We start from the raw sequence: 10,966 nt of genomic DNA, 5'->3' as shown, positions 1-10,966 counted from the left end.
CCCCCCCCCCCCCCCCCCCCAGCTCCTGCTGAATTCTTCCTTGATATAAGCCAAGGTCTTTCGTTCTAGAAAACAGTTGGCCGGTCTGACCAGCATTTAGAAAGCAGCACCAGTTGCCAGGATGTGATGACCAAAATATCAAGAATGCTTTTAAGTTGTGATTCTTCACAGCAAACATACATAGTTTGTGTCCCCAGGTGACAACACCTCTCTGAAAGGAGATGGGTTTTACTCTGTTTAGGACTGCCCTCTGGTCCATCAGGCATTTGGTCCTGCAGGTCTCACCTCTTGGTGGTGTCATGCACGGGCGTCAGTACCCAGGCTGACCCCAGTTCCGTGTGTCCGTAGCTGTGGCTGTGGTGAATGGCCCCTTGACTCTGAGAGGAACCAGACCCTCTCCTGTTGTTTCTGGGACAGTTCTCCCCAAGGGGACAGAGCGTAGCACTGATTATTATTATTATTATTATTTTTATTTTTATTTATTTATTCGACAGAGATAGAGACAGCCAGTGAGAGAGGGAACACAAGCAGGGGGAGTGGGAGAGGAAGAAGCAGGCTCATAGCGGAGGAGCCTGATGTGGGGCTCGATCCCATAACGCCAGGATCACGCCCTGAGCCGAAGGCAGACGCTTAACCGCTGTGCCACCCAGGCGCCCCAACACTGATTATTCATGACACTGATCCTGGGACAGGATGTTGCTTGAAAGATCTGGGTTTGCAAGTTGTCGAGAACAGACAGGTGCCTGACAGTCTGTGTGTGTGTGTGTGGGGGGGGCGTCAGTAGAAGATTGCCCCCCAAGCAATAGCAGATGCAGCTGGCTGGGCTTCCTGGGGACTGAGCCCACACTATTCTGAGAGCAAACAAGTTGGCGCGTATTGAAGTGCACAGGTGCGGGCTGGCCGTGTGCGCACGATTCTGGTGGCAGAGACCCTTCAGCCGCACTTCATCTGATGTGTTTATTCCTAGATGCTCTTTAAGGAGGGGTTCCCTGCTCAGGGGGCCTGCAGTGTGCAGTGTTGTTATCCTTTCAGTAGAAGGTTGGAAGAAGGGGGGATGAGGGTAGCACCGTGGTGTTGCTCAGAGCTTCGGGCTCCCATAGTGTTTCTCCCACTAGGAAGGGCCATGGACGTCTTAAATCAGAATCCCCCCTCATTCCTAGCCTTAAAGGCCAAGCCCAGATCCCCGCCCCTTTTGAAAGGTTTATTTATTTGAGAGGGAGAGAGAGAGAGAGAATGTGTGCCTGCATGAGCCAGGGGGAGGGGAGAGCAAAGGGGGAGGGAGAGAGAAAATCTCAAGCAGACCCCTGGCTGAGTGTGGAGTCTGGCAGGGGTCTGGAGCTCATGACCCTGAGATCATGATCTGAGCTGAAATCAGGAGTCAGACGCTTAACCCACTAAGCCACCGAGGCGCCTGCAGATCCTCTCTTAAAAGCAGGTCGTACGTGAGACTTTTGAAAGTTTTCAGAAAATGTTAGTTCAGTTTGGTGGCCACTTGCTGATGTCTTCCCCTGGCCGTCCCCAGCTGAGGCCTGCTGAAAGCCTCAGCTTCTGGCAGTTCTCTTCAGCCCAGCGACTGGAGGGTGCGTCCTGCTTGACTGGCAGTCTGCTGATAGGTCATGAAGGTGACATTTCTCTCTACAGAGAATTGGTGTAGATCCCAGGTTGGAGACAGGATCACCAGTGGCCTCTCCTCGCCCCTGCTCTTTTTCCTCCTGTCTCTGCTCTCACCTGTCTCGTCCCAAGTCTACATGGGTGCTGGGGTGGCTGTTCTGAGAGTTCAGAAGAAAGAACAGCCTCTCTCTGCTTGGTGCAGGCAATCTTTCCCAAGGGCAGCAGGAGTCAGGAAAGGGGTATTGTGAGGTTACGTCATGTCACCTGTGAGCTGGGCCAGCAGGGACAGGAAGGTGCGCTTCCCCCTTCTCTTCCGTGTGGTGAGGGGTTGACTGTTGGGGTAGAGCTTACTGGAGGAGCCCTGCAATCACTCCGGGACCGGGAAGAGCAGGGGTGGATCCCACACCTTCATGTCCCTACAGGTCTTGAAGTAGGGTTTTCAGGCTCCAGGAAGGGTACTTTATTGTCCTTCTATGCAGTTTTCTCAAATGATATTTTCTATAAAAAAGTTACCAGGATATAGCTACTTTCGCATTCATTGTCCTAAGTAATATCCTGTAGCCTGATAGAGCAGCGTTTGTCTCTCATCAAACCTGATGAGAGATTTGGTAAAGCTCCCCTTCCTCCCCCTTCCACACACAGGCTTCTGTTGGCCACCAAGCAGAATGTGAGTGGTGGAGGCGAGTGGCAGCACGGTGTCTCCTTCCTCCTGGTAGCCCCCAGAGGCAGCCTTCCTCCCTGGCCTCACCCTTCTAAAAAGGTTCAAGTATTCATGGAAAGACTCCCCGCCCCCCCCAGGAATTATTAAGGCAAAATAGCTGAAGATCCACTGTTACTTTGGCCTTAGATTATTCTAGCAAGTCAGTTTGTTGGTCATAGTGTATTTTGGCCTCCCGGTCCTTGTGAGGCTCTCTCATTGTTGAGGGAGCACGTGGAGCAGAATTTCTGTTTTTGCTTGGTTATCATTGAGGAAAATACCGAGAGGCAGAGTTTATAACTCAGGAGCAAGACATAGGCTTTTTGATAGCATTGACTTTGCTTCGACTCCTGTCTTCCCACATGGGAGCAGTGGGGCGGGTTACCAGGATGGCGTGGGTGGGTGATTTCATCAAAGGAAACCCCTCTGCTTTGTGTCTTTTAGAATGTCGTTCTTTCAGGAGGCTCGACGATGTTCAGGGACTTTGGACGTCGACTGCAGAGAGATCTGAAACGAGTGGTAGATGCCAGACTGAGACTCAGCGAAGAGCTCAGCGGAGGCCGGATCAAGGTAGGGGGCAGGACGGGCGCGCTAGTCTGGCCGCTCTCCCTCCCTCCCAGGCCACGCTCACCACGGCCACTCCCCCTCCCACGGACGGGCGGAATAGGAACGGGGCCTGGAGTAGGAACAGGTTCGCATTGGTTTCTCAGCTGCACTGTGAGGTTACATTCGGAGATGTGCTGCCTGAACTCCCTCCAAGAGTGTAGCTAAGGCTGATGGCCGCTGAGCTGGCAGCCGCCCCTTGGCGCCCACGCCGACCATGTCTGCCGGCGGTTTCTCTGTCTTGCGAGAGATGAGGCCTGTTGTGTGACGACCAGCATCTAGGGAGAGGGGACCTGTTTGCAGTGAGGGTCTTTCATATCCTCTGGCCGCATTCTCATTAAACTAAGATAACTAACAGCAGCAGGGAGTTCCCGTGTGTGTTCCTCTGAGGTAATCGTTCTCAATGAGCTGGTGGTGTTCCCTGGGCTTCCAAGCAGGCCCGGGCTCTGGTGTGGGGTACGTGGGAGCAGACACACACCCTTTAACCTAGCGGAATCACACTCTTGGCACAGGGTCTCACAGTAGTTTTGGGACACTCAGTGTTACTTGGAATTAGCTCCACGATGCTAAAACATCTAATTTGTTTAGTAAAAAAAAAATTGGTTCAGTTAGTTGCTTGGATTTTTTACTGTTTAAAATTGCCTATAGCGTTGAGTGATAACCCGTCCTTGACTGGCTTGCTCTGTTCTCTGTACGGCCTGCATGAGGGCTGGGGGCTGGGGGCTGGGTGGATTTGGCAGCGGGAGCGGCTCAGACCCTTCCATTCAGAGGCCACATGGGCTGATGCCACCGCAGAGGGACTTGAATGGAAGGGATGGGCCTCGTGCCATCAGTTGGGAGGAGGCCCCGTGTTGGTCGGGAGTCGGAGCGGAGCTGTGCTCTTGTCCGCTGCGAGGTTATCAGGTGACCCCATGTTACTCTCCTTTCCAGCCGAAGCCTGTGGAGGTTCAGGTGATAACGCATCACATGCAGCGCTATGCCGTGTGGTTCGGCGGTTCCATGCTTGCCTCAACGGTAAGTCCTTGTCTAGACTGCTCGGTGTTTTCGTGTCTGCGTTCTTCGTTGAGTTTGAATGAGGTTGTCCTGTGAAGGTTGAACTGTGTGTGGCACTTTTAGTTCCGGGAGATATGAGAAATATCTTAGAGGTAATTTCAATTGCACAGCTGATCCTTGCTAATTAGGGGTTACAGGTAATATGGGTAAGTGAAATCCAGAAATAACCTCAGACGTCTTGCTTTAATCATTAATTCCAGTGACTTTTTCAAGTAATTATTCCTTTTTCTCCTCAAATTCGTGAATAGCTAGTAGACTGATAATTTAGGGTGAGCATGTAGTTGGTCCTAAGTAGAGGCCAAATACATTGTAAAGAAATGAAATAAAGTCCTGGTTCGTAGCTCAGGCCTCAGAGGGGTGCAGACCTTCCCGCAGGGGTCTGGCTAAGGAGTGGGGTGTTGAGTCAGGAGAGTCTCTGGCTTGCATCATGGTGTAGGACTCTGACCACCTTTCGGGAAGGTCTCTAGATCCCCTCTAACCGCTGCCCTTCCAGCCCGAGTTCTTCCAGGTCTGTCACACCAAGAAGGACTACGAGGAGTATGGCCCCAGCATCTGCCGCCACAACCCCGTCTTCGGAGTCATGTCTTAGTGTCTGCCTCGACACGGTCACCCGGTCGCGTCACGCTGGTGAGCAGGTGCCGTCGGGGCCCCGACAAGACCGCAGCTCCTGTACATAGTGGCGTTTGGTGTCGATGTTGAGAAGCGTGCTTGCGTCGCCGAGTGCATGAGGCAGTTCAGTGCACGCCATCCGTGTGCCCACTGTCCGACGGCCCTTCCCTCCCCGCCACCCCCTCCCCCGCCCGCCCCCTCCCCTCCTCGCCTCCCCAGCTTCTAGTTGGCGAATTGAATTCTGGAGGAATTCACCTGCGACTTTAAAAATTGTTAGGAAAAAAACCCAGAAGATGACACAAAATAGTCCCCCCAGGAAAGAATATGGGGCTGCAAACCCTTTTCCTCCCGGCCTATTTTTGTAAATAAAATGTTATAAACTTGAAATACAAATTGATGTTTATATTTCCTATCATTTTGTATTTTCCGGTATTTGGTACAACTGGCTGAGCCTGAGCACGAATAGCTATTGGTGTCCTGGAGTGCCGTAAAAACGTTTCTAATTGTGAGGCATGTTCTGATATGTCTGTAGGCAAACAAAATAAAACAGCAAACTTTTTTTGCCACATGTTTGCTAGAAAATGATTACACTTTATTGGAGTGACATGAAGTTTCAACACTAAACACTGTTGTACGAGAATCATTACAGATAATGTATCTTTTCATTTTCCTGTTTGAACTTTCTGGAACTGTTTTATAGAAGATGCCGGTCTGCTGTTGGTGAGTGTTGGATAAAATGCTGCCTTGCACCCTTGTAATAAAAGCAGTTAGACTCTTTATAAAGATTTCCTGTTGTGCTGTGCTGGTCTTTTGGTTTTCCCCTCTGTGCCCATACTTGTTTTAAAGAAGGTTGAAATTTGTTTCCCATCACCGGAGGATTTGGTGATTGGTACCAAGCTTGCGGAAGGAAATTTCCCAGAGTGATGAGGACTGCCTGTCCCCAGTGACCACTCCGTCCTGGAGGTGCTGCAGGTCCTCGGCCTTGCCTGCGGGGCAGGATGTTCCGACAGGTTCCAGCAGCCCTTCTGAGGAATTCAGAATCCTTGCTAAGCTTTTAGTAGCTGCTTCGACGTTTGCTGAGTAGATGGCTGGCTTGAAAGGTACTTTGCTAAATTAAGAGATTCAGTGTTTCTCCATTCTTCATGTAATACGGACGCTACTTTTGAAACTTACTTATGGTATTTGTTCTAAGTCATGAAGTAGGTTTTATTCTCCGAAAATTTGCCTTCATCAAGAGACATTTGGTTTTATTATTTAAGTTTATATGCAAGTGTGAGAATAATAATGTAAATTCTGTGCTCAGCATGGTGAAATCTGAGTTTCCCATGCCGTAGGCAGCCCCTGCTTACTCCTGATTAACTGTCAGCGACCCCAGACCCTGGGTCTGCCTACTGGAGAGTCTCAGACCACTTGGTTCTCAGGATCACTGGACTGTTTCGGTTTCTCCAGGTTTCTGCAGCCACTTTATCGCACCGAGCTCCGCGCCTTCAAGCACACGCATGCATCCCACACGTGGTCGCAGGAGCACTGCGGGCAGTGGGACTTTGCTAAGTGCAGACTACGCGTGACCTTATTTAATCTTAACAACAGCCCTAGGAAATCAGAATTACTATGATCCCCATTTTCCAGAGAGGAAACCACGGCTGAAAGAAATTCAGTACGTGATCACGAGCGCAGCTAGGAAGCAGAGAAGTCATGCCTGCTTCTGTCCTAAAGGGTCATTTCACAGCCATCCTAGTAAGACTAGGAGGATAACAGCAACCAGGTGGGAGACTGGGCCATCAGACCCGGTGGCATGAGTCTCTGGAATGATTTCCACTAGATACTGGAATAAAAAGAGTTTGGAAATGGCCATGGGGAGCTATAAAATATTCCCCCTCTAATCCAAATCCCTTGGTAAGTAATGTGTTCTAGGAAGCTACCCATATAGGACATTTTGATGTTGAATTATTTTCATTTTTGTTCATAATGCTTTGCCCGCGCATGTTTTGTCATATGCATTGACTTTGTTGTATTTCACAAGTAAGATAAAAGAGTTGTTCGACTGAGCACTTAGAGCCGTAGTGGGCCCATAGTAAGTATTCAATAAATTCAACGGACGCCATAGTTATTCTGGTATAAGGCAATTATTGTGTCCTGAGAGCCCTACTCATCACAATTGCATTAAAAAATAGTTTTGCTGGGAGAAAAGGATTTTAGGTTTGTGAACTAAATGCATCCCACACATGGTCGCCTTTAGAACTTTCAGTAAGAAAATATTTTCTAAAAAGCTCTCTGTATAGAATTGTAAGATCTAAACATCACCTGGCCTTTCCTTAGTATTACATTGCTGATATAATTGAATCACTTTTATTATCCATGTAAAAGTCACCCTTTGCTGTGGGCACAGCCGCTGCCTTCCCACCGAGCTCTGTGCTGTGAGCCCTTCTTCTACAACCAGCATGAGGATGTCTTCAGTTTGGGTGATGCGTGTTCCATGGACGAGCTTCAGTTGAACGCACTGAAATTTGGTATCACTGGGTGATCTCTGTGGCAGGACAGTGCCAGCATCCTGGAGTGACCGACCTCCAGAAGGGTTCCCTTTCCCTGGAGTGCTCCCAGCATCCCCTGTGGATGAAGCCCCCATGGAGCCAGCTTCTCCTTACCCATGCACCAGTGATGCCCTATGCCCCTTCCCTGGACTAAGGTCCTTGAAAACGGGGGACTGATCTTTGTATCCCCGGGACCTCCCAATGCCTGGCACATGTAAGCGCCCAGTAAATACTGAATCGAGTCCTGTTCACATGGAGACTCCCTCCCTGGTTTTTCCAGGCAGCGTGTGCTCTATACTGAGAAGTGTTACGTGTTTGGGGAACCTCGTACGAAAGCTGGTTTTCCAGTGTCTGGGACATTAACTATCATCATCTTAAGACTGCTAATGATATAAAATCTAGCTCTAAACAGTGATCCCGTAGGCGTTCCATGTACCTGGAACACGTGCCGTAGCACGTCTCGGAGCATGGGCTTCCCTCCGCAGTGGTCACCGTCCGCACAGTGACCCACAAGAGTCCAGCAGAAGAAACTGCCCCACAGACATCTTGAAGACCTAAGTATATTTTATGGTAGTAATAGTTCATTCTCCAACTTAACTGATATGAATAAAGAGCTCTCATGTGACTGAAACACTGATGGGTCTGTGATTAATTCCTTCTTTATGATCCCTCCATTCTATCTCATTTGTAAAAATTACGGTTGTGCCAAACAAGCTTGTGAGGTCAGTCAAGTGCACAGCTTATTTAAAACCGCAAGAGAGCCCCATTAAGAATATTTATCTGTTAAATAATTCTTTACTTAATTGAAGAATATTTCATAATGTTTCTTTTAAAAGTTTCTGTCAGGCTTGTTAAGTAGAAATATAAATTGATTGGCAAAATAATTGTGCGGGTCTCTAATTGGCAATTACATCAATTTCACATGGTCAGATGGAAATAAATCTTTTGGAGAAAAGGAGAAAAGAAAGTATCGCTTGATATTGGTATCATGGAAGGATTTTTCTTTTCTTTTCTTTTTTTTTTTTTAAGATTTTATTTATTTATTCGACAGAGATAGAGTCAGCCAGTGAGAGAGGGAACACAAGCAGGGGGAGTGGGAGAGGAAGAAGCAGGCTCCCAGCGGAGGAGCCCGATGTGGGACTCGATCCCGGAACGCCGGGATCACGCCCTGAGCCGAAGGCAGACGCTTAACCGCTGTGCCACCCAGGCGCCCCATGGAAGGATTTTTCTAATGTTGAGATGTTAGTTATTTCTACCCTGTATCAGGTCTCAGAAGTAACCAGTGTGTTCCCTGGTTGACTTCTCAGGTTTTACCCTTTTGTTTTTAGCTTGGGCTGGTAGGGATGATTTCTAACTATGTGTGTGTGCACAATAAATGTGTATTAGTTTAGTAGGATTTGCTGCTAAAAATTTCAGAACTTTTTAATTGATAAAAAGGAATATAAATTATTAAAAAATGAATAATTACAAACCTAAGAGTTTATGATGTCAAAATATAAATGATATGCTCGGGCTGTATTTTCAATATTAAGGGATCAGATCAGCTGTCATAATGGGTCAGAGCTCCATTTAATTCACCCTTGGCCACATGAGCACTGACTGCAGATAAATTCTGAATAGTTTCCCACTGGACCTACTCTGGCCTCGAGTAATCTTTCTTCCTGCTTCTGGTCTGTGCTTGGCTGCGGCTCCTGGATGATAGAGGGTTTCAGCGAGGGGCGCTCTGTGTCGTTGGCTCACGATAGTGCAGTGGAGCTGGGGGCATGGGGCACAGCACAGGTCGTCTGAGATCCCGAGTTTGCACCCGGGCGCCGCGCCCGGCTGGTCGTTGGTCCCATGAGTACCAGGTCACTTCTCTGCCTCCCCTCCTTACCTAGTGAGCTGATGGTGACGTGGCCAGAGGGGTCGGTGGTCCTGGTGCCCAGAAGAGGAGCTTGGTGGAAAGGAGACGTGTGAGATGCCTGGGGGGACTGCCATCATGGGAAGGAGGTGACCCGAGGGCGTGGTGTTGCGCTCGCTGCACAACTCCAGGGGGAGCCCTTCAGGCGGCCGGCTATAGAAGCTGCACCCTTTGTGTGTGTGCGACTGATCCTTCAAGTTGTTTTTTTAAACTGGGAAAAGCCGTCCTTGTTGACAGGTTGCTGGGTTCTGGGTGCCGTGCCAATGTCCCCACTGTGTTAGTACACGTATGCTGAGCGCCTGGGAGCCATGGTGTGCCAGCCAGGTGTAATGTGCCCACGGACCTAACTGTCCCCTCCGGTCACAGATTATGACTGACCACGGCCGGGCCCCGGGGGCGAGGCGAAGTGTCGGGTCCGCGGACACAGGGCCTGAGCCAGCACCGGAGCGAGCGGTGATCAGCTGAGATCCCAGGAGTGCGTGGAGGCTGGTCAATGAAGGATGCACGGGAAGAAGGCGCCCAGGAGGAGGTTTCCATGGCAGTTTTCAAGGCAGCGCTAATAGCCTGGGAGGGAGGGCAGCGAGGACGTAAGCGTGTCTGAGGCAGGGCTGGTGTGAGAATTTTGGCCTTTCTCTTATGAATAAAGCACTAAAGCAAGTAAAGAGGGGTTCTCAGATTTGCGCAGACATGCCTGGGAGTTTCTACCATGAGCTGCATGTGCAGCTTTTCTGGAGTCACGGGGCAGTCCTGGAACAGGGGAGGGGACACGAGCTGGACGGGAATGCCGCTCTGGAGCTCGCGAATGGGCTGCTGCAGAGAAGTCCGCACGGGACCAGACGGCCTGCTAGGCAGTGACAATGGGAGAAGCTGACAGCTTTGTCTCACCCTGTAAAACAACGGGCAGAGTTGATTAGGAGCGTCAGAAGGGAGTCAGAAATCAGAATGGCCAGATCGTATGATCTTTAGATGAAGGGAGGGAGCAAACGTTTTGACGTTTAGGGATAATAAAATGTATAGCTGGTGGATGCAGTTTTCAGTCTTAAAATGGAAAGATTTCTCTTGCTGTATTTAGAGATAGTAAGGTCCTTTTGTATCCTTAGCGTGGTGCTGTATTTCTTTTGCAGAAAAAGCTACTGTGATTTGTCCATTACCAGTGAGATTTGAGAGCTATCAAAGAGTTTTGGATAATAGCACGTTGCAGAGAAAGGACTCCTAATAATAATTAGAAATAAGCTATGTAGAGAAATTGTGAGCTGTAACTGTGCCACGGACTGACCGATGCTGTTCCGCTGACGTGTCTCATCTCACTTGGGCGCGTATATGACCTTGGGTTTCTGATTGTGCAGTGGTTTCCTTGAACTGAATTAGTATGTTTTAACATTGATTCATTAGGTCTTATGTTCACAGTAAATTAAATTTTATAGGTAATCGAAACATTATTGCATGATAGAGAATCGCAGCTCTCTGAATGAGAGTTTAAGAATGTTATTCCAATAGGACACACAACTTAACTGTCCCCTAATGGCAAAGGTTAATAGCATCATAAACTTTCTGGAAATACATAGCTTATGTCCTGGTTGATTGACTGTTGAGTAACTTTTAAAAAATTTAATTAAGTTTTTTTAAAGATCTTTTTTTCTTTTTTATGTAGTTTCTACACCCAATGAGGGGCTTGAACTCACGATGACAAGATCAAGAGTCGCACACTCTTCGACTGAGCCAGCCAGGAGCCCCTTTTTACTTAAGTTTTTATTTTAATTCCAGTGTAGTTTACATACAGTGTTACATTAGTTTCAGGTGTGCAATATAGCTGGTCACCTCTGCACATGACTCAGTGCTCATCATGGGAAGTGTGCTCTGTAACCCCCTTCATCTGTCTCACCCATCCCCCCGCCCACCTCCCCTCTGCCAACTGCCAGTGTGTTCTCTGTGGTTGAGAGTCTGTGTCTTGGTTTGTCTCTT

General features: G+C 48.7%; 1 protein-coding gene across 4 annotated transcripts in view; it reads left to right on the top strand.

Annotated features, from left to right (window-relative positions):
* Positions 1-5,358, top strand: part of ACTR3B (actin related protein 3B) — an 88,939-nt gene extending 83,581 nt beyond the window's left edge. For all 4 annotated transcript variants that reach the window (XM_040643766.1, XM_040643765.1, XM_040643768.1 and 1 more), the window contains 3 exons: positions 2,753-2,878; positions 3,842-3,925; positions 4,458-5,358. In XM_040643766.1, the coding sequence (XP_040499700.1) occupies positions 2,753-2,878; positions 3,842-3,925; positions 4,458-4,553 (306 nt within the window). In that variant the 3' untranslated portion in view covers positions 4,554-5,358. The remainder of the gene's footprint in view (positions 1-2,752; positions 2,879-3,841; positions 3,926-4,457) is intronic.
* Positions 5,359-10,966: the final 5,608 nt, after the last annotated feature.

Source organism: Ursus maritimus, unplaced genomic scaffold, assembly GCF_017311325.1.
Source record: "Ursus maritimus isolate PB19 unplaced genomic scaffold, ASM1731132v1 scaffold_3, whole genome shotgun sequence".
Classification (NCBI taxonomy): domain Eukaryota; kingdom Metazoa; phylum Chordata; class Mammalia; order Carnivora; family Ursidae; genus Ursus; species Ursus maritimus.
Note: the sequence above shows the minus strand (reverse complement) of the source record. Positions and strands in the feature narration are given on the sequence as shown.